The following is a 23,097-nucleotide window of genomic DNA, read 5'->3' as shown; positions in this document are numbered from 1 at the left end:
AATTGAATTTAATATTAAGAATAGCCAATTTTTCAACACACGCGAAAGCCTGGTCGTGATGAGCTCTAATTCTTCATCGTTAAACTGGACATATCCGCATACAACTGACTCCACATAAGGTCCTCCTGGTCAAACTGCCAGTGTTTGTTGTGGTTAATGAAGTCTCTAAAAACAAATACACAACTAATATTTATACAGCAATATATAGCTGATATATATAAGGGGAAATTTGAGTTTTAACATCGGTTGACTTTAAGTGCCTCCTTATGTCCAAAATCTTAAATTCTGCTCGATCCTTTCATTTACATGTTTTTAAGGTCACTTTTCTCTAGGAAACACAAATTAGATTTTCAACAAACACCCTTTAATACAAAGCGGCTCCCTTCACAGAGATGGAACACCGCTTTTTGAAAAACTGCTTTAAAGTTAATCAAAAGAAAAGTCAGAGTTTATCCCCAGGCACCCGTGCACTGCGGAAATCAAGCCGTCATATTCATTCTCTAATTACAATTAATGTCATGTGTGTGTCTCCCGCGTGTGTACCAAAAAGCCCCCCCCCCCTTTCTGAGCTGACCTCCCATTTCACTGCTGCATAATAGCGCAGGCATGCAGCCGGTGTGCCATACTTCTGATGTGTGGGAACCCTGAACGGTTGGAGTGATCCCTTGTGTGTGTGGTGTGTGTTGTGTGTGTGTATGCGTAAGTGTGTGTGTGTGTGTGTCAGATACACTGTAGCCTACTGAGTCGGCATCAGCTTGAGCAAGGCATTTCTCTTTACCCCGACAAACCTTCAGGGGGCTTTTAGCATTTGTTCAGTCTGCAGTCTCTGGAAAACATCTGATTCATTTTTTAACCAGTCCCAGATGCGGCAGTGTGAGAGTGTGTGTGCGTGAGCGCGTCAGTGTGAGTTTGTCAGTGCATGAGAATTTGGGTCTATCTGCTATCTAGAGAAGGGGAGGGAAAGAAGAACCGTGTGGATTTTTTTTTTAATATAACTTTTTAGGTATGAACGCAGCGTGCGTCTCATACTGCGATATGACATCGATGGATTCATATTATAGCACGTCTACTGCGCCAGGTAGGGATCACCAGGCGAACCCGTTCAGGACTTTCCAGACCACTGAAACCAAATACAGCCCCACGTTCATTCCGGGTAAAGGGCAGCCTTACGGAGAGAAGTCCCGGAGTCCCTTCCAGCCGGAGTGCCAGTCATTGGATGGCACAGAGGAGGGCACCTTCAACAAATACCAGCTCTTCATGCAGCGGCCGACCTGCAAAACTCCACCCGAAGGCAGCAAACTGCACCCGGACAACGGGCTCAACGGTGGGACGCTCATTCCCTGCTATGGTGAGTGCACATGAGAGAGGCAACACAGTGGGGGGACTGTATGAGGCAACGTATCGGCCATAAGGTGAACGGAAACGCGTTACAAGAGGGGGGAATTTGCGAGCAGTAATGTAATTGTACTGTTAGTGTGTGTAATACAGCATCTGAAAGTCAGTGATCTGGGAGCGGAGAGGAGAGGAGAAGAGGACCCCCATCTGCCATTCATTTTTTAACTGAACAGAAGTATATTAATTGAATTTATATTTAAATGAATGTGTAATTTGGCAGTGCAGTTTCCTATCAAATTCATGTGGGCAACTGGGAGCAAGGAAAATAATAATATTTTGCCATTTTATGGAAATGTAACTTTTTCTGTAGTCTGTGGTAGTGAGAGTTAGACCTTAAAACCCCCAACCCCCCCCCCCCCCANNNAAAAAAAAATACATGGAATAAGCGATAATAAGGATTACTGAATGTGACAATTAAAAAAGCCTGAATGTAGGTCTATTTTAAATAATATGTCAGAGAAAGTAAGGTTACCTTTAAGCTTGCAAGGTGAGCTGTAAATCTGTAAATATGCCCTTTATAAGGGGTGTGTGCTTAGACTGAGAGGTGAAGAAGTTATTTAAAACCTTTTTTTAAATGGATGTTTAACCTTTTGTGTGTATTGACAATATGATTTTAACGGACACAAAGTCATAGGTTTTTCATTCCTTCTTCACTAAATTATTTTTTATTCAGCCTATTTAATATCCGGCCTGTTTGATTCCTGGTGAAGCCGCAGCATCAATGTCACTCAATCTATTTCACATACAGACATGTCATGAATTATTTTAATATTTAACCATTTTTATATGAACGACAAGTCACCAGGAGCACCCGCGCACACAAAGGGAATATCCAAGCGTTGTGTGGTAAAAATGAATACAGTACAATATCAACAGGACTATTTTAAATACCATTTCTAACACGTAGTCCATTATGTTTACTGTAATTTATTTGTTTTTATCTTCAATTATAAACAACTATTCCACAGATATACATTTATTCAATGGAGTAGCTCCAGTTATAGGGCAAGACTTCACAATTAAAAAAACAGTCACTGACAAGTTCAAATATTTTAGAGACTGCTTGGATGTCTTGAAAAATAGCACTCATTTAAAACGAAAAGCTTTACAGCTTTACACAGTCTTCCGACAATTCGTTGCACTTCAAATGTTCTATTTAAAGAAAACAATCCACTTTACTGTCCCCTTTATGAAACGTGGCGGTTTAAAATAAACAGATAAAACCTTCTTATTGAGCAGACTAGCCTTCTCTGTGGGACAGGTCCACAAGAAAGGCCCGGAAGTCAAAAAAGAATCCATTATTAGTAAAATAATTAACTTTACATAATATATGCATATTATAATTGTACTGCACGTTATATACTACTTTAAAAACTACAATAACAATCATATTTTGGTGAATTATCAGCGTAAAGACTCGTCGGCGCCTATATATTTCAGGTCCAGATGTTTATCATGATGCGGATGTTGTTACATAAGCAAACATCTGTTATGATCATGACTGATATTTGATGTGGATCGAAACTCATGCAGTAACTTCACCTTCAATCTTTGAATGGGAGAGTCGCGCTGGAAAATAGATTCAGTCAGGGAGAAAAAGCAGTTCAGAAAATGGAGGCTAAACACTGACAGTCACATTTAAATACACTAAATGCTCGATCTAAGCAAATTTAAGTATTAGGTGAAACAAATAAAATTGTACTGCCCTAATTCTGCTCAGTGGGACCAATTACAACTAGGCCTGCACTATAACACATTTTTGTGCGCAGTAGCCAGTACCACACTTTGCCAAAATACATCCATAAAGTGCAAAGTAATCTGTTTTCCTGAGAAAACAGAACAACTGGAGTCACTCTTTATTTTAAGCTTTACTGTCTTCTGGAGTTTGAGAGCAATGCCTCCAAATTCAAGCACCCCTGTACTGCAGTGAATTGATTTGGCAAGTGCATTGACAGAACCATTTAAACACCATCATTAAATGCAACATGCCTCCCTTGAGGAGAGCTCTGCAATGTTATTACTGAAAATGTTGCAGCCAGATGAAGGCATCCTGGCTCTGGGGAAGATACTTTGGGGTCTTGCCAAAGCCTCAGGCGTCAACAGGCTTGTGCTCTTATGTGTGGTCCTCAATGGGTGATGTATTGCTCAATGCTGATGCTTTATCTCCATCACGATGACAAAAGTCCTCTCACACCCAAAGGGAGTTTTCTGTGTGGCAACCTCAGCTACAACTGTAATACTGTTTATGGCAACCCAATATTTAATGTATGTGTCATTTTGAGGATGTTACACGCAGTAAACAGTGTTTTGGTTCATCAAAATACACAAAAAACACTGTGCAGATATATAATAAATTGCTACTATGTCAATATTCCTATTTAATGGCACAGAAGATGAGAGAAGCAAAGGTAAAGATGTAGATTTACTGCGTTAATTCTGTTCAAATATAATGGGAAATGTTTTTGGCTGCATGATTCTCACACCTCATTTTCACACTTTTCACTCAGGACACTTCCAAACATTGCGGCAAATTATTTCTTTAAAATTACATCATTTCAATGACACTAAGTACGATTCAGCTGTAGAAAAACAATATTAATATTTATAAGATTTATGGTTGTTTTGTGTGGATGGAAATTGTACTTATTTCCTAAACAGAACTGTAAATGATGTTAATTAAAAATACAATATTGGCCCTGGAGGAGTGAGTGAACATATTTCTGCACAGTGGCTCAGGTTGGCGGGTTTGTTTCCTTGAGTGCACATTAATCAGTGAGACTGCCCCACAGTAGAGGACAGGGATGGAGCCGTCTACCTGCTCACACAGCGATGAATGAAATAAAACCCCTGGAGCTGATTGAGTGCTGAGGAATGCAGGTCAGCACTGCAGGAGAGGTCCACATTAATCTAAGGCAGATGTGCATTACTGGCTCCTATAGTTATTATTCATACTCCCCAAACATCAGATCTCCAAAGCTACGGAGAGTCCCTGAGATGACAAAGTGGGACTGGTTTACATAACCCCGTCTCAACAATACGTTGTGCAAATAAGCAATGAGTCAGAAATGGACATGGAGATTGGGTAATGATTTGAGGGACTCGGGAGAAATGACAGGGTTTCTGGGAAAGCCGCACACGTGTGCAAATGACTGTTTACATGCACATACTTTACTGAACTGTACTGCATAGATGCATTTTTTAACTTCATAATTTCAATCAGTTTTCAGTTTTTATCCATGACACAGATTCATTGCCACAGAGAGCCCATAAAGTTTCGTAAACACAAACCTATGATGAAAATATCATCACACTTTCTTTATAAATTTGTGAGGATGTAAGTGGAGCCAAAGCTAAATCTGAAAAGTAGAAATCATTGTGTTTATAGGCCTGTGGTTGATACTGAGGTTGAGTTCTGCATTGCATTGTAGTGTGTTGTGTGAACACTGGTACTCACTAAAGACTGTTTGTGCCTCGCCGTCTTTGTCTTTTCACAAAATAACGGTTTAAAGCATTTTACACATTTATAACATACAGCTTTGTCAATCTTCGTACTTTCAAACACCCCCTCCTCCTCCTACCCTCAGCGGGATATCAAAGCATCCTGTGATAAGTAAAACATTTTTCTAGGGTGCATGAAAACCAAAACAAGACCTCAAAAAAGTCCTGGCAGCGTTTTAAAAGCATCCTGTCAAAATATAGCACTCTAAGTACATGTTAAAAGGCTCAGGGAAGTGATGTCACAGGATATGCATGCGCTGATGACTAACACATTGTGGCGATGCTAACAATAAGCAAATGCAAGAATGACACCTGTGATCATGCCGCCGTGCCTCTGTGAGCCAGAATAAATTAGAATATATAATGAGAAAGCATGGATGAATTCCTTGTTAAAATGCAACGGCTCGTACATGTGACTCAGGCGGTAAAGCAGCGGCGATCTGCCCTGCCAGTGACTGAAAACATTTGACATTTAACTCTGAGGACAGTGCTGTGTTTCATGATGGGTTTGCTGTTTCTTTTCATATCTGTTCCTGCACTGTCTCCTGTTGTTGTGCAGTTAACACAGCATACTTTGGCCTCTCTTGCAGGGGGAAGGTAACTCCCCGCTGCCTACCTGAGATCTGCATGCAGGCCAGATTAAAGAAATTATGTGGAAACTTTAACCAGCTGGCGCACATTCTGATCTGTGCCTTTTGTGTTGACGCTGGTGCTGTGTCTTTGCCTCGACTTCCTTGATTCTTATCAATGGACTATCTGCTTCTTGAATAATGCAAACATTTGGGCATGCAACCCTATGGTATAGTCAAAAAAAAGGATTAAAGCTTATTCCCTGACAAGCCACAAAATGTAAACTCATGAAAGCCAACTATGACAAACTCATGATGGAAACCGCTGGGCAAAGTATGATGATCATTTTTAGGTCCATGACTAACAGTAGTTATTTTTCTCTCTCTCAGCTTGCTTTCGGGAAGAGAGACTCAGCTCATTTTGCGTGTTTGATATATATTTTTTAATAAAAGCCAGGGTTGGAAAGTAACCCAAATAAAATTATAATCAAGTGACACCGCCTGCATCATGAGCTTTCTTTATGCTTCTCTATGATTGCAAAAAGGGAAAAATACTTGGTAAAAATGTGATTCCAATATGATCTAGGCAGTAGAGATGTGATGATGGAACAAATTCAGGACCACTGGAGGATGAGAAGAACCTGATTAATTACATCATTTCACATTTAATTTCAGTCACTTGTGTATCATTGTAATTCCTTGTCATTTAAGGCTCCTCTTAGTTCACATCGATCACCAAACCTAAAGTTACTTGTAATACTAATGACATAAAACACTCTGTATTGATATATGACATTAGGTTGAAACAGTACTTTTAATTTTGCCACATGCATTTCACTGGAAATTCTTAAAAAAAACTCTCCTTGGAAAATGAAAGGTTTTACCAAAATATATATATGTTTTTTCATTTTAGGACACTAAAGGACACACTTGTGTACTTTTACTATTAACTAAATTTCCTCCCAAAAACCATAAAATCCCCAAAATATTTTTTTGCTCTTTGATATGAGACAGTGACAGCCACGGCCCAAGGTATTATGACAGTAGTGAGGTCATGATCGTGTCAATTTATCAGGAGCTGAGGCTGAACAGAGAGATTTTTTGGTTTCCCAGGGAATCTGCATTCCTGCGTGAGCCGCTGGCATAGATCTCTCCTCAGGAACATCTGGGAGCCTCCCTTCCACTGAGGAAACAACAGTCAACATCAGGTCTTAGACGGTGCTGCGGGAAAAATGATCTAGCCCAAAGCATGTCTGCGAACCAGCAATGAATGTAAAATTAATAGTCACCAAAGCCAATGGAATATTTGACTGGTTCATGTAAGGTGTGATAAGTGGAGAGTAATTGTAGAAGACTGCTGTCAGCTTTGAGTGTTTTGAGAGAACATTTTAGAGCACTTTGTTTAAAAGCATTCCCTTCCCTATTTAGTGTTTGGTCATTAACCCTTCCCCAGGTTACTAATTTATAGTGTTTCTTTTATTTGGCTTCACTTGACCCTCCCCGTCCCATTCCATAAAAACTGAGAGGGTGCCCTGTTGCTTTACAACCAGTTAAATTACACTTTGATGTTTTCTCTCTGTTTTCAGCAGTGATTAAATTGCTGACCCTAGTAAACATCTGACCTCAGCTAACTGAAGAGGTCTGCAGCTTGTCACAGAGTAACTCTGGCAAATTGCAGGATCAGCCCGCGACATTCGATGCATTTATATATATATATACGTTGATGAACGCTGAAATGAGAACAACAGTCAGAAACACATTCCTTTAAATGTCAAAAAAATTGGAGCCAGTGCAGTGGAATCTTGGCTCCCAAAAGAAAGCAGTGTGTGATGGCTGTGTTCTCCAGAACAGCGTGCAGAAAAGACAGCTCAGCATGTGGCAATACTGGAAGATGTTTGTGGCAAAGGATTCTGTGTGGTTAGCGTGACAGAGAAAAGAGATGAGTTTGGAGAGCTACACAGAAAAAGATGTTGATTAGTGCAGATTCTAATGTAAATTGTGGTGATATGAGTCTGTATAGGGCTGAGAAGCTTAAAGAAATAGTTTGCCACTTGCCTGTTAGCCTAATGTAGCACAAAAACTGGAAACAGAGGGAAACGGCTAGCCTAGCCTCCATCTAGAGGTAACAAAATCCATCTACCAGCACCCCTAAAGTTCACTAGGTAACATATTGTGTCTTGTTTGTTTTTTCTGTAACTACTTGGAGTCTCTGCAGGTTGCCTGGCAATTGGTCCCAGTTAAGAAATAGTCATATATCCATAAAATTGACAACTGTCATTTTTACACACTTTTGTAAAGATTAAACGGATGAAACATAATGTGTTAATTACTGAACTTGTGCTGATGGGTAGATTTTGTTACATTTGAACAAAACAGGCCAGCAATTCCCCCCTTTTTGTTAGTTTTTAAGCTTTAGTTTTACCCTACAGACATGAGGTGGCATTTTTATTTTCTCACGTGACTCTTGGTAATTAGTGCAGATTTCAGTGTACAGTGTGATATACAGTAGGTCTGTATAAGACTGGGAGCTTCAAACATTTTCACCCACTATCCCACCATCTGCCCATCCCCTCATCTGTGCGTCCAGCTGTAGACTCTGCCTTACAGGATGTATGCCTTGCTCAGGGGCATGATTGCATTTTCTCTTACAGATGCAAATGCAAAGCAAGAACCTGGAGTTGACCTGTCTTACTTCTCAACATTGCAGCCATGCTCCTGCCCAGGGGTAGAATGAAAATATTGCACGGTGCTTTAGCATTAGAGGCCAGCGCAGGGGTTGGTGATGTCAGAACATCTGCCTGCATGGAGACTGTAAGAAGGTCTGACAGGTGGGCCACAGCAATATGAGGTCATGAACTCCAGCTGGGCGAGCTGTGTTGTTCCATTAGCATCTCTGTCGGGGCAAATCTGAGCCAGAGAGTAAGGGATGGCTGCTGCAATATCTAGAGGATGACTATTGGCATTTCATTGTGTGACACACTAGCCAAATACATACTAATCCATGAAAACAAACAGACAGCCACCGCCTAGCTTCATCACTCTCAAACTAGTCATCTTACTAACCACTAAAACACGCACAGAGAATCACCAGTGCCACAAGGTGTCAGCTCTCTTTCCCTCATTGCTCTGGTTGTCTGAGAATGACAGGAGGCCATTACTGACATTACTCATAACAAAAATGCAACGTGACAGAGTAAAATGCACGCACATAAGAACATAACTATTAAGTTAATCATCCTAAACTTGATCTAACTTGTTGTTGGGCTGAAGTAATGCTGGTGTTGCACAAGACTGTTATGACCATTATGAGCTAGTTTCAGACCAATACAGCTAGGGCAGGGCACTCCCGGTGCCCATTTGCAGGAAAGGCAAACAGAGAGGCTGACAGAGCACACTGTTCTCACTGGCCCGCAACCAGAGCCCTTCAGCTTATTTATTCACACAGCTGTTTGTTTATTGAAGGAGAAGGGACAGCTTTCTTCATCTCCTAAAAGGAAACAAAAAAGCTCGCAAGCGCTGACAGGAACAGAGCGAGGTCTGTCACAAAATGGACGCTCTCGAAATTGAAGGTGACAAACACAATGTTGTTTACATCTGAGGGACGAGGCTGCGGGGGTAAGTGCGGTCGCCCCCGTACACAAGGCCAGCCATACACCGCTCGATATGGAGCAGGTTTATGCGTGGTTCAGGTTTCGGGTGGCATGATGGAGAGATGTGAGGGAGAGGGCTTCAAGGGTTGTGTCACAGGTCACGCCAATGTGTAGTGACATACCTTTCAAACAGAAAGACGTTTCTTCTCTACAACTTTTAGACTCTGCATACAGACAAGGCCTTTTAACCTTAAAATAAAACATTACAGAGGTGATGTAAGCTTAAATTAAATGTCATTTCGTGTGGATGTTGTAACGTGATGATGAGCAGACACGCTCACTGACTTGAATGTGAGGCACCATGGTTTTATTCAGCCACATTTTAAAGAAAGTACTGCTCTACTGAATATTCCAATTATAGAGTAGTAACAATAATTATAGGAGTGTTATACACAAAATGTGGCCCTCTTGTTTCACCTCTAAAATGGTCAGAAAGTTAGTTTTAATAGCTTGTTTAATATGATTTGTATTATATGTAAAGCCACACTTCAGTAAATTGTGAAGCTTTCTTTGATTTTTCATGATTCATATGAGAATCGTAAGAAAAGCACACTAACCGAAACCAAAATTGCTCAAATGTATTTTATTAGAACCACAGTGTAACATCTTAAACTTAAAAATCTCCAGTAGGTTTTATGAGGTTTTTGAACAGTACTGTCAATCCACATCAGAGAATTAAAGGGGCACTCCAGTGATTTAGAGTTGTTGGAGGGCGCATATGAGATATATTTAAAAACCAATGGTCAAAATGGATGCAGCAGAGGTTGAGATGTCCTGATCTTTATTTCCTAGTGAAGATCAAGCTCCAAAAACCCTGGATTGCATTTCCCATAATACACAATGATGCCTCTTTCATTGGACTCAATTCTTTCAAACCCCATAGTTTGCATGCTTTCTGGTATAAATGAAGTCTGAAGTCTAAGCTGAGCCATTTGTTGATCCCTCCAGAACCAGAAGAAATTATATCATATACATTTTGTGAACTGTTATTATATTAACTGTTACTGAACATCATCTACAAAACATGCATGTTTGTTTTCATGTGTAAATAGTGCTAAATATGATTGATGGTAACTGTCCAATTTCTTTCTTTCTCTTTCTTAATCTACTTACAGGAAAAGACAACAGCGGCTTGACAGATTCTGAGTTGCCCCCGAGCGTCGACCCTGCCGGGATGGAAGGCAGCTACCTGAACCTTAAGGTACCTGGCGAGAAGGGGCCGAGCGAGCGGCCAGGCTCTGACCTTTCCAGCCCTCTGGACAAAAGTGAAGCTGAGAGCAACAAAGGCAAGAAGAGACGTAATCGCACCACATTCACCAGCTACCAGCTGGAGGAGCTGGAGAAGGTTTTCCAGAAGACACACTACCCAGATGTTTATGCCCGCGAGCAGCTGGCACTGAGGACAGACCTGACGGAGGCTCGTGTACAGGTGAGAATGGAGGAATACCCACCAGGTTACATGTGAAAAACTCCTTCCTGCATTGACATAAACCAACAAGTCCTCCAAATTAAACAACAAAATAGGAAACTTTCGTTTTAGAACAATAAATGTTTTCTGATCTGACACCCCATATGAGCAAGATGCTATCGTTCGTCTCTGCCTTCCAAAACCATTACAAATAACTGCTGAAAAATAATCATTTTATGATGTGATGCTATAGTTAAGTTTTGGTTACGTTTAGGCACAAAAACAACTTGGTTAGGTTTAGGGAAAAGCTAAATGAGCACTTTAGTAAGGTAAGGGCAACTTTGCTGCCATGGTTACAACAGTAAATGTGGTTAAAAGTTATGTATTCAAAATTCACTTGCCACTGGATGTCACACTAGAGACTGGTTGGAAGCTAACTGTTTCCAACTACCTCATGTCTCAATCATACGTAGTTCTAGATGCTACACATTTCAGGCAAATAACAAATTCCCCTAAAGAAAACCAACCAGATAATTACCTGCTCCTCAGTTCTCGCCATTGTTGAAAAGCAACACTGATGTTGGCTGGTGTGACCTGTTGCTTTATCCAAACTTTGTGTTTGTAGCCTCTTCTACTTCTGCCTTTCTTTTCTTGCTTTGTTCAGCAGTGCAAACTGTTGCAGGTACAGGTGAAACTATACATTTTGGTTGGTCATTCTCTGCCATTCTTGTGCAACTAGCTCGGTAGCTTTAGCTATATTTGCCTGGCTAGTATGTGGAAGAATCTGGTCATGCCAAATGAGTGCAGGGGCAGAGTGAACAAAGTGTCTGACAACATCATGGAAAGGATCACTACAGAGGTAGACCTTTCATTTAACCAGACACAGTTGTAATATCGCTATTGCTCGCCATACACAGTAATTTTACATTGCATATCACTGTAACATTGTAACTTCAATCAAAGTGTACAGAAACAAAATAAAACTTACCAAAACAGTATTTATGAGTCTTTCCACAACAATCACAGTCTGCTTTGGTTGAAATAAATCCTTAATTTACCGTCTTAGATGAGAAAAACAGCAGTTTCAGTCGCTCTATGCAGCTACTCATGGAGTAGACAGGCTATGTAAACAAACCAGAGAGAGGCTGCCATAGCAACACAGGCAAAGGGAGTTCAGGACACCACTACTCTATGATAGCTTTACATAGCCAATAGTTGTTTGCTGCTTTATTGATGTATGAAATGTCATAATAGGGAATGATCGTGATAACTTTACAGCAACAAACAGTGGTCGCCTGTGTTTAAGTCCAATATTTTATTGACCCATCCATTCACCCCTCTCCAACCTCCTTGTTATGTGGATATGTCGCTCTAACGTCACCGGACTTCCTCCTATGGTTCATCAAAGTAACTATGGCTACTAGAGGGCTTTGTCGTTTTTAGGCACTTTCTGAAATGACTGATGCTGTCCTTCCTTCCTAGGAGAACAGTCTCCAAGAGCTGTGTTGTATGATTGCAGTCTTCCATGTTTGCATGCTAATAATCACTCGGGGAACTGACAGAAAGGGCTGGGAGAGTTAAGACTGGCACGTTGACAGAGATTGTTTGGAACAGCAGACAGCAAGGCCTATTGTTCCCCATCTCTCTTTCTGCCTGCCAGTTTTAGATCAGAGTGGGATGGGTGGGACTAAGGGAATACTCTGCTCTTAGCTCTTACATGCTGCAGGCTCTGCAAAAAGGTCAGAGGCCAAGGGTTTCTCCCCAGCACTACCGTGTTCAAACTACTTCACCGCCAACTATGGAGGCAGGGAGGGAAAACATATGGAAAAAAAGAAAAGTCATCAAAGCTATTTGGCAAGGATATAAAAAACACTTTGAGATGCCAGTTTCAATTTCCACACGTAGTGGAAGACATAGTCAGGGACAGGGAACCTGGCCTGGTCCTTGTGGTGGTACAGTAAAAAAAGTACATTCATGTTGCGTTCACACAGACCCATCTATTCCCCAGATGAATATAATTAACTTCCTCATCTGACAGGCACACAGTAGACTCTGTTGAGTCACTGTGAGGTTTGACCCATACTTCTAAAATCAGACCCTAAATATGCACGCAATCAAGACTAAACCCCACAATTTCGACTGAAGGTCCATCAAGACAAAGTCCAGGGATATCCAATTGTTGAATACCAAGGGGCACTCGAAGCTTGGCAGGCGATCGGAGAATCCTTTTCATCTCCCAAACAACAGCCATTGAAATCCTAGCATACAGATGTTTTCTGCCAAAATGCCAATGTCAAGGTCCTACAGTTTCATCCTCAGTTTGATGATGAATGTCTTCATAAAGTCGGGCTGCAGCTTTCCATAATCACATCTGTGACTTGTGCTACCACTAGTTTATTTAGTACAATTAGCTCCCAACCTCAGACTTGAACTTCACCACACTGCCTACTTTTTACGGAGGTGGAGGCTGTGTGTGAGTGACTGCTGAGGCAGTCTATCAATCGCAGTGGTCCTGGATGACAGAGATGAGGTGCGACGGCTGGACTTCAAAGCTGCTTTTGGAGTTGTGCTCTCTGCCCTCCCTCTCTCCCTCTTCCTCTCTCTCTGCCTGCTGGCTCTGGAGCATAAATAAAGCTCTTTAATGGCTCTGTAAGCTGCCTTTTGCTGTCAACGTCTTTAGCAATTACTGTATCGCCGCCAAGCACTTTTAGCTCCAAGAGCTCTGAGCCACCTTCCTTGCAGATGTCCGCTAGATAAAATAAACAAAAGTAGTAAGTGTTTGCAGTTGGTAAATAGCATTATTTTGGCCTTATACAGGATGGGTCATAGTTGATCATTATGAAAAAAATAATAAAAATTATTTTTGTTAACTGAAATTCTTTTCTTTTCCTTTCTAATGAACTCCGAAGTCTAGAAGTTGGAGAATAAGAGACACGGAGCAGCAAAGGACACATCTGACTTCATAATGTTCCCCGAATGATCTCCCTGCCAAACTATTTGGCTTGGGTCTCATTTCTACTGCCGTTCAAAGGGAAAGCAACGTAGAGCAAACCCTCTGTGAAACATGACACACACTAACCCTAACCCAGAAACCAAGACAACGGGCATATATGTGCTCAGACATTGTTTGCTTGTTCATAAAAGGTTGCAGTAAGCATGTGAGAGCGTCCAGGTTAAAAGAACGTATTTGTTAGTGACTGACTTCAAATTTTGTATAACATGGCATGTAAATGTGAGTGTTTTCTGTGTGCATCTTGTGTGTGTGTGTGTATGCTCAGTCCGCTGCTCTCGTCTGCACGCCTCCGAAAGGTCAGAGGGGTTAGCTGCGGAAAGCCAAGGGCTTAGGCGTCAGGAAATTAAACATGAAATGAAAACAAGCTCCAGTTTGAACATTCTCCCATCTCACTTTCCAATATCCCCACTTCCCCTCGCCGACTTAAAAGGGAGGAGGGAGGAGGGAGGAGAGAGACATGGAGGGAGGGGTCGTGGTGGGGGGAGAGAGAGGGGCTGGAGTGGGAGAGAAGAGGCTGAGCTTCAACAGTGAGGTGGGAGTACGACAAAGAGATTAGGAGTGGAGGAGTAACGTTGAGTTATCTTGATACTTCACAATTAAGATGACAGCTTGGTAACTGATAAAACTTTTTACTCTAGGGCTGGTTGGCCATCTCCGACCTTTTGTAGGCTCAGTCATTGGTACTTGTTCATTTATAAAGCCAATCTGGGTAAACTCTCATCATACATTTGCACTTTGATTGCAAAGAGATCTGACTGTAGTTATTGTAATATGAGATCACAAGATAAGGTCTTGTTGTCTGTTGTGTATGCATACTGACAGAACTGGGAAAGAAAGCTTTTATCTGCTCTGCTCCTGTCACTTGGAACAGCTTTTAAAAAGACTTGAATAGGTCTCTCTGCCTGATTTTAAAGCTCTTATAAGTACACTGGCAAATGGATATGTTAGTACTTGTCACTGTGCATATGTATTTTAATTATTTCGACACTTTAATGTATACCTTATATGTTACCTTATAGTTATTGTTGTCTGTAGCCCTTTTTATGCTGATGTCTTGGCCAGGTCTCCCTTAAAGTAGTTGTTGATCTCAACTTACTTGGTTAAATATGGGTTAAATGAAATACTTGGACGACATCAACTTTAAAAGCAGTTTTTATGTATTACCATAATATTCGAGCCACAGAGCTAAGCATCTGAGTTTCCTTAAAATAAATTCCCAACCATCTTTGAAAAATCCAAAAGGTCATTTAACAACACTAACCGCTGCATTTTCCAGTATTTCCTGAATCCAAAAGTTCTTCTGACACAAATTATTGCATCAGCTACACACACTAAGTTGCTGTGACAGTATCCCCGAAATGACATGTCGTTGCTCCTTTTGTAAAACACAAGCAAAATATTGGTGCATTATTTTGTATGAAAATATAAAACATTGGAAAGAAACATCAATATATATGAATTAAGTCTTTCATTTTTGTTCATGTAGCACAAATGGAGCAAGGAAATACAGAATATAATTTCCAGCTACTATCTTTTTTTCTATTAGGAAAAAGAGGCATCACTTGTGAAACAGGTTCAAAATCCTATTTATCGTGCAGCAGACAGAATACTTTTTCATCCAGATTGTTAGAAACGTTTTTGAGGATTGTTTTGTTGTTAAATCACCTTTTTTCTGGATCCTTTAAATACTGCTGTGTATTTATTTTTAGGAAAAACAGCTTTGCGACTCAAATGTAATGGTAATAGATGAGAGGCACAAACTGGGACTACATAACCTCTGACAAATTAAACAGCGTCATAACTTTCTAGAAACTAAAACAATAACTGTAACCGAGCTTTATGCCCATCAGTCCAATCAGGGCCTTTTGTTTTCAGAATTATATTTGGGAACCTGTGACTTCATGAGCTCCCATTACCAAAGAAGGACCAAAGGAAACACATGACAAACCTTAAACAATAATAGACCCCAAATCCTCAGGGGGAGAATGACATAGACTCCAAGCCCCCCTCCAAACATATGATATAATTCAAAGGGCAACAACCCCTCACCTTGACATTGGGGTTCAACCACAACTTCAGATATCAGTTTACCATTTTGCAAGGGTGAGCTGTCCTCTAATCTCACCAGCTGACCTGAGGTATGTCGGAGTCAGACGACATTTCTTTACGTCAGCTTCTCGCAAAAACACAGGCAACAACTATGTGCCACAGGAGGCCATATATGGTCTTCTCTTTGAAAAAGTACCAGCTAGTTGTTTTATCCAGTCAGAAAAATTTCAAGTTATGTTGGTTCTCATAGCTGGTATTATCTAATTTGATTTAAAAAAAAATGCTCTTCTGCCCTGTAAGAAAACTCAGTATGGGATTCACCATCCACTCTGCTCTTGCAGAATTCACATCTTTGTGTGACACTGCTCATGATTGTCACTAAAATCTAGTGTTTAGGTTGACTGAGAGAAATGGTGAGAGAGACATGAGGGGGGATTCTGAGGGGAAATTGCATGTCAGGGACTGTGGAAACCACAAGCTGATTGGGCTGGGAATCAACCCACAATCCAAGTTCAAACCCCTGTGTCGAAGCGGAACGCTCTCTCTTTTCTCTTTGAAGAAGTTTCCCTTTCCCTCTTGGGAGGATAAGATTCAGACAACCAACAAATACACAGATAAACATGTGGAGACTCCCAGTACCCTCCTTTGCTCTTCTATTCTCTTGCAGGGAAATGTGAGAAAAATTTTTAGAAACAAAAAACAAGCAAATGTTACATGTTGATTATATTAAAGAACAGTGAACAGAGATGCATGGTTAGGAAAGGAGGAAGTGTGGAGAAATAAATGAGGTGGCCACCACAGGCTTACATTTTATGAAATGAATGTAAGAATGATTAAAAAGGTTATAATATCACAATATTTCATATCATAAGAATATTATCAGTAAAGTCCTAAATTGCGTTATATGGGTATATTAAATCAATTAATATAGATCATTCAATTCTTTTCATTTTGATTACATTAACAGGCAGATATTGGTTTTAGCCTGACTTTACCCCACATCAAATGATGTTTGCACAGGACTGCAGGAAACCATTATCTCCCTTATTGATTATTCAGGCCGAGATCAGATGTTTGAAATTTTTGCTTGATAATTTAAGATTTTCCGCAGATTATTCTCTAATTTCTCTGGATTGATTAATTAAGACCACTTAGGTGTCAAAATAGTTCAAATTGAACCGGTCCTAAAGCACTGTAACACTTAAAGCAGATTTAGAACAAAAGCAATGGCTAGTTCCAAGAAATGCATATTAGCTACAAGGTGGTTATACTGTATGTCTACAATCAATATCCTGTAGCTGTTTTATAGGGCCAACAATCTCACTGTTGCTCATTTATATCTATTAATTATCTACTAATGTTTTTATAACCCAAATTTACAAGACAACGAATTTGCCTTGAAAGGATTTACAATCTGTACAACATATGACATCATCCATGATGGTCCCTCTATTTGGACGAGGAAATACTTTAACTTTTAACATGGGAAAAAAAAGAGGAAGAAATCCTAGGAAGAACAACAGACCTTCCAGGACAGTTTAGTATATACACAGTAGATTAATTAATTACACAGTATTATATTATATTGACAGTTAATACCAAAATTTCAGCACAGATATTTCAGTTTAGGCAGCAAATTTTACTTTTTTAGCTCACAACGCTTTTTCTTTCATAGTCTTTCACACTCAGTCCTGCTTTCCTCCAGTGGCTTCCACAGCTAGGGAGAAGTGGGCTAAGAAGCCTGCACTTGCTCTGTCAGCAGGTACTGAAAGTACAACCTTTCTGCAAAGTAGCATATCTATCAATCTCACAAGGAGAAATTACCCAGAAACCTACTTCATATACTGCATACAACACTTAATAAAAGGACAAAGAAAAGCATATTCTTGGTCAAAAGTTGAACTTTTGTTTCATGGATTATACAGAGGGATTCCCCACTGTATCCCACTGTGCTGACATGTGGGGGAGAGCGCACCTTTCTCAGAGTGATTTATGAATGGCTACAGGCCCAGATGTGGATCTGTCGACGCTGGCAGCCTGAAGGGAGGCAGACGCCTGTGTATCAAAGGGAGGAGCTGAAAGGTGCAGCACCAGGGGAGACTCACCATTTTCACATCAATAGCTCCGTGTGGACGGCACTTTAAAGACATGTCAAGTCTTAAAACCTGGGCCCGGACTTTCATGTTCTGCAGAATTTATTTGCTTCACTATCTTCATTTTATGTGGGTCGTTTTTTTTTTTACTTTGTCTTTCTGAAAGGACAGGATGACCTTGTTTTCTACAAAATAAAACTACTTGGGTTTGCTTAGAGCTGTGTTTGAAATTATACTAACCATTAGTTTTGTTTGGTAGTGGCTGGTCTGAATTTGGACAGGTTTTCCTGATGTATTGTTTTCCTTATAGGTGTGGTTCCAGAATCGCAGAGCCAAGTGGAGGAAGAGGGAGCGCTTTGGCCAGATGCAACAGGTCCGGACACACTTCTCTACTGCTTACGAGCTGCCTCTCCTGACCCGGCCTGAGAACTATGCACAGGTAAAGAAAATAAGTGGTAGTATTCTCACTGAATATTAATTTGCACAGGCACTCATGATCTACGATGTCAGACTCATGGCGGGTTATGAAGAAATGAGTCAAGTAATCACTAAGCACTATGGTTTGTTATTAAACCTGCAACAACTGATTTCTTTGGCCACTTGTGGGCAGTGGAAACAAGCTGTGAACACAACACTGACATATAATCTCTTTTTAAGTTAAATAAGCAAATTTGTTAGCAAACATTTGCTTATTTACACATCCTGCAGTTACAGAGCAACATTATCATGAGTCACAGTTGGCCACATGCGAATGTAAGTTCAATATTCACTCTCTTACTCCTGGGGGTAGTATCTGGCTCTTTAGCTGCTAAATCCTCCACTATGTTCACCGTAGTCGCTCACTGTGTGCCATTTGTGCTGAGTAAGTAGTGTACAGTGGTTAGAGCTTTTTCACAAAAAACAGCTGCCATGTTTTTTGCTATGAGAGCCATAAGAGTGAACCAAGTTGCGTGGGCAGCTAAACACTGAGCTGAAAATCACTATAAAGCTCTGTTAAGTTAAAATGAGCAGCAGATTTGGGTGTAAACTCGATTGTCCACACTGTTTTCAAATTGTCATTTTATACACTGTTATTATAAAAATATCTATTACAGCCTAATCTCTTCTTCTTTCCTCCAGATCCAGAACCCTACGTGGATCGGGAGCAGCAGTGGAGCATCTCCAGTGCCGGGTTGCGTTGTGCCTTGTGACTCCGTCCCCTCCTGCATGCCGCCTCACCCTCACGGTCCAGGAGGCGTCACTGACTTCCTGGGCGTGCCCAGTCCAGGGAGCAGCCACATGGGACAGACTCATATGGGCAGCCTTTTTGGAGGTCCCGGCATGGGTGGTGGAATCAATGGCTATGATCTCAATGTTGATCCAGACCGCAAGTCCTCCAGCATAGCTGCACTGCGTATGAAGGCCAAGGAACACAGTGCAGCCATCTCTTGGGCTACATGATGCCCCAAACTGTGGGAAATCATATAGCCCATGTAGGGCATCATGTAGGACTGAGAGACTGAGGCGTTAGCAGAGGCCATTTCAGCGACCAACGCAACCAAGATAACAGCTGTGACTTGTGACAATAAGCAGATGCTGACAGTGAGAGAAATACAGAGGTGTGACTTAGAGGAGGAAGTTACTTAGAAGACGTGTTAATTCTTGATTGCTTGATCTCTCAGGTCTCATTGAAATATGGGGTTTAGTCCCCAATAAGCGGGGTATCATTCATGATAGTGATCTAGTGATAGTGATTGGTTTCAGTAAAATAAGCAATAATAATAAATATGGTTTACAAAGTACTACCTTAAAATACAGGAATTCAGTGCCAAAACCAGCCACATCATACAGTATTTTAATTTATAGAATTAAGCTTGATTGACATTAGTTACTTTCATTAGCTTATTTTTTTTACCAGCCATCCTGCCCCACACATTTGGTCTATGTTACTTTAAACTTGTCACTCATACTGTACAAATGAGTACATTCCTGATCATTCAGTATTTGTGTCTTAAAATCCATTTAAAAAACAAGGACACAGTGAGAGCAAGCTCAGGTGCAGACCAAGTGCTGAGAGTGAGTGCAAACAATAATTGGCTATGAAAGAAAACAGTAATTTTGTCTTGGCCTACGGTGGGTAGTTTATGTTCCTGCAAAGAAGGACAGAGGTTGAATGCAATAAGTGAACAGAGTCTAATTGAGCGAGAGCAGGCATGGCCTGTGCCAATTTAGTCTGGGAGGAGGGCAGCCATTAGATTGGCAGCAATTTCAAACCAACGTGTCATTTCCTCCCCCAGGGCTGCCTCCACAGGTTCTCCTGCTAGGCTCAGTCCTCAGGTTACAGGAAACACTGTCTCCACTGGCAGACAAGGCGCAGCAACGCACAGCAGCAGCCTTCAACACCAACTAGCCACGTCAGCTTCAATCAGCAAACAAACCGGAATAGACACACTTAATTAGCATCAAAGTGAGCCGTTCTGCCCTGCGAACACCACAGTACATCACAGCCTACAGGGTGAGGACATACTGCACACACAGTTCCACACGCTGTAATAATCAATTCATCGTTAGACGTGGGCTCAGCAGAGATGACTCTTGGATTTGTAGCTTGCGCAAAGAATCCGTCACATGCCAGAGACTGCAGGCCAAATCAGTGGCCCCCATCGTCATGAAGAGCATTCTGTAATGTTTAGGTAATGTGATGACATTAGAGCTGGACTGCAGGAATGTAGTGAGTATGTCCAGTGATTGCAGGGGTGTCTCTGTCTCTGTGTTACCCCGCTGGAATAAGCTTGTCACCAGAGCTGGACTGCAGGCTGAGACCAGAGACAGGCTTCATTAGTCTTTTGGCTGATCTCTCTATGACGCCCGCAGGGCTACATATCCGTTTTCTTTCCCCTGTGAGGATGATGGCAGAGAATCGGTTTCTGTTCCTCATAGTTGGTTGATCATTGTAACATATGAGTGCCCATTATAAAAAAGACTGAAAATTCTAATTTTCTCAGGATCTCAATCTCCTAAAACCCAATAGAATGTCTTTGTTGCCCAAACCCCCAAAATTCCCAAATATTCAGTTTACTATCATATAAGATAAAGACTGGGACCAGAGAATATATGGCTTTTGTGCTTGAAAAATTACATAAAATGATTAAATTATTATGAATATAGTTGATAAGATTTCCTTTTTTTCCCATAGGAAGAAAACAAAAACCCCTAATATCATCCTAATTCATTCCGTTGCTTTCAAAATCAAGCCATGTCTTGTTAACAGCAAGCACATTAGGTGACAACATAATGATGACTTTGGCATGAGTGCTCATGCTGTTAATATATTCTAAATCAAATAAAAAGACAACTGGCCATGACTCTTTTCAATAAAATAAACATTAATCTCTAAATAAATAAACTCTGTTGGATGTGAGGACTAAAAATCAAAAGAATAACTGTCATAATTTCAATATAAAAACAGGATGTGGTCAGAATAAATTTAAGCATGAGTACATGTGTGACTGAATTCCTACATTGTCGAGTTGACTGTGTGTTTGTCTTCTCGCTGGTCCTCTCTCTACTCTTCCGCAGCTCCGTCCATGTTGATACTACTGAAATAAAGCAATTGAAATCCATAGTTATTAATGTTGTATTGTGTGAATGTGAACAATATAAATGTTATTGTTCTTTTGCTTGTACATTTGTTTTGCTTATTTGTCAAATAAATAATGGGCCTCCAGAGATAAACCAATGAAGTATTACAGTAATATTGCCAAGAAATGTACAATTATGTTCTGTGTGTTATTCTGAAGAGGTGTTCTGGATTTTTACAAAGGTTGAAATCGCTTTCTAATTTTCTTATGACATTAAGCAGCTTTTTGTATATTAATCAAGTATTTCTACTTCTGATTGTGACTTTATATAATGTACCATTGCAATAAGTTATTGCACTTACAGTGTTGGAGAAGTTTGTTTCTTTAATTTTTGACTTCCACTGGGACAGTGGTCTCTTTGCTACAGCCAGAGGCGTGTGGTTTTGTGTCCCAACAGTCGAGAACTGTCTCCTAAGCCCGTCCATATTTAGCACCATGAACAGCGTCACTGAGATCTGTTCAAGGTGCTGGACATTTGTTTGTACAGAAGTAACTTGCTGTTTTTGTGTATGATGGTTTTGAAGTGATTATCAAATAAATGAATTTTCAACGGTTAAATGAGTTCAGTTTTTTTTTTACAGGCCCTGAAAAGATACTTTCTCATGAGAACCTACAGGATCACACTACTGCCTGCCAAAGTTGGACAAGTTTTAGTTATCATACCTGAGATATTTCTGTATTTGAGTTTTTGTCTATGGCCTTCTCACTTGCTTTAAGTGGTCAGGCCTCAGGTGGAAGTCACATACTTCTACTCACCGATCAGGGTTTAGCAACATTTGAATCAAAATCTAATGACAGTTGTTGGGTTTGCTTTTGTTGCCTGGCCACCAGTGTAGCGCCACACAACTGTAATTTTCACATCTATAAAAGGCGGCACATTGCATTCTGGGATTGTGACGGCAACATTAAGTAGTGCCACAGACACAACTTTTTTTAGGGTGCTATATAGAGCATTTATTTTTCACTCAGACTTTGGACACTAAAATAATATGGTGGGGGGTAAATATAGTCCCCTATATAGCATATAGGGAGTATATCAGGACACACTGAGTTTTTGAGCGATAAAACCTTAGAGTGTGCAGATTAAACAAACAATATATAATGTTTTAATTAGTGAGTTTTAGAGGTGGATTTGGAACCCTCTAGTACTCCTTTAATAAATAATAACGGAGGATGTTTTCCCCAATCTGTAACTTTGCTTTCTTTATTGTCATGAATATTATATTGTTATTTTGAACCACTGACTAGCAACATCAGACCAGTGAAGATACTCACGTGCAGTGCTTAATACATTCAACAAGCATAGGGAAACTATAGAAACAACTGATGTATGACTGACTCGAGATGAATATGTGTGTGCGCACGCGTCCATGTGCGCGTGTGAGTGTGTGTGGTTGAAGGTGGATGATATGTGATCCCGTTCTTTTTCTCGCATCAGCAGCTTCCAGATGGGATGCTCTGCCCAAGCCATTAGGCCCAAAGTTGAGCCTAATAGTTTGAATGGGCCTTAAATACCTCCAGGTGGTCTTTGGCTAACAGTCTAGCTACGGCCAGAGCGATAGAAACCCGTCATGCAATACAGTATGCAACATCATTTCACACAGATGTTCTTTGTTTTTGCAATACGAGCTCAATCATGCAACAAAACAGTTTTCAGAAAAAAAACATTCATAATCACTTCAAAACTTCTTTCCTACACAACAAAAACTATGTCTGTAATCAATCTCTTTATTTCAAACGTTGTGCTGAATATCATCCACAGAATGCACAACCACTTAGGACAACTCTCACGTTAGACAAAG

At 40.6% G+C, this 23,097-nt stretch overlaps 1 protein-coding gene across 1 annotated transcript; it reads left to right on the top strand.

The window, feature by feature from the left end:
- The first annotated feature begins 787 nt into the window (after positions 1–787).
- Positions 788–21,838, top strand: LOC118330028 (homeobox protein aristaless-like 4). The gene is made up of 4 exons (XM_035664404.1): positions 788–1,348; positions 10,228–10,541; positions 17,986–18,114; positions 18,795–21,838. The coding sequence occupies exons 1-4, from the start codon at positions 1,006–1,008 to the stop codon at positions 19,113–19,115; spliced, it is 1,107 nt and encodes a 368-aa protein (XP_035520297.1). The 5' UTR covers positions 788–1,005; the 3' UTR covers positions 19,116–21,838.
- The last annotated feature ends 1,259 nt before the right edge of the window (positions 21,839–23,097 follow it).

The sequence above is a fragment of the Morone saxatilis genome, unplaced genomic scaffold, assembly GCF_004916995.1.
Source record: "Morone saxatilis isolate NCDOM2014 unplaced genomic scaffold, NCSU_SB_2.0 Contig2, whole genome shotgun sequence".
Classification (NCBI taxonomy): domain Eukaryota; kingdom Metazoa; phylum Chordata; class Actinopteri; family Moronidae; genus Morone; species Morone saxatilis.
This window is presented reverse-complemented; position numbering and strand designations above follow the sequence as displayed.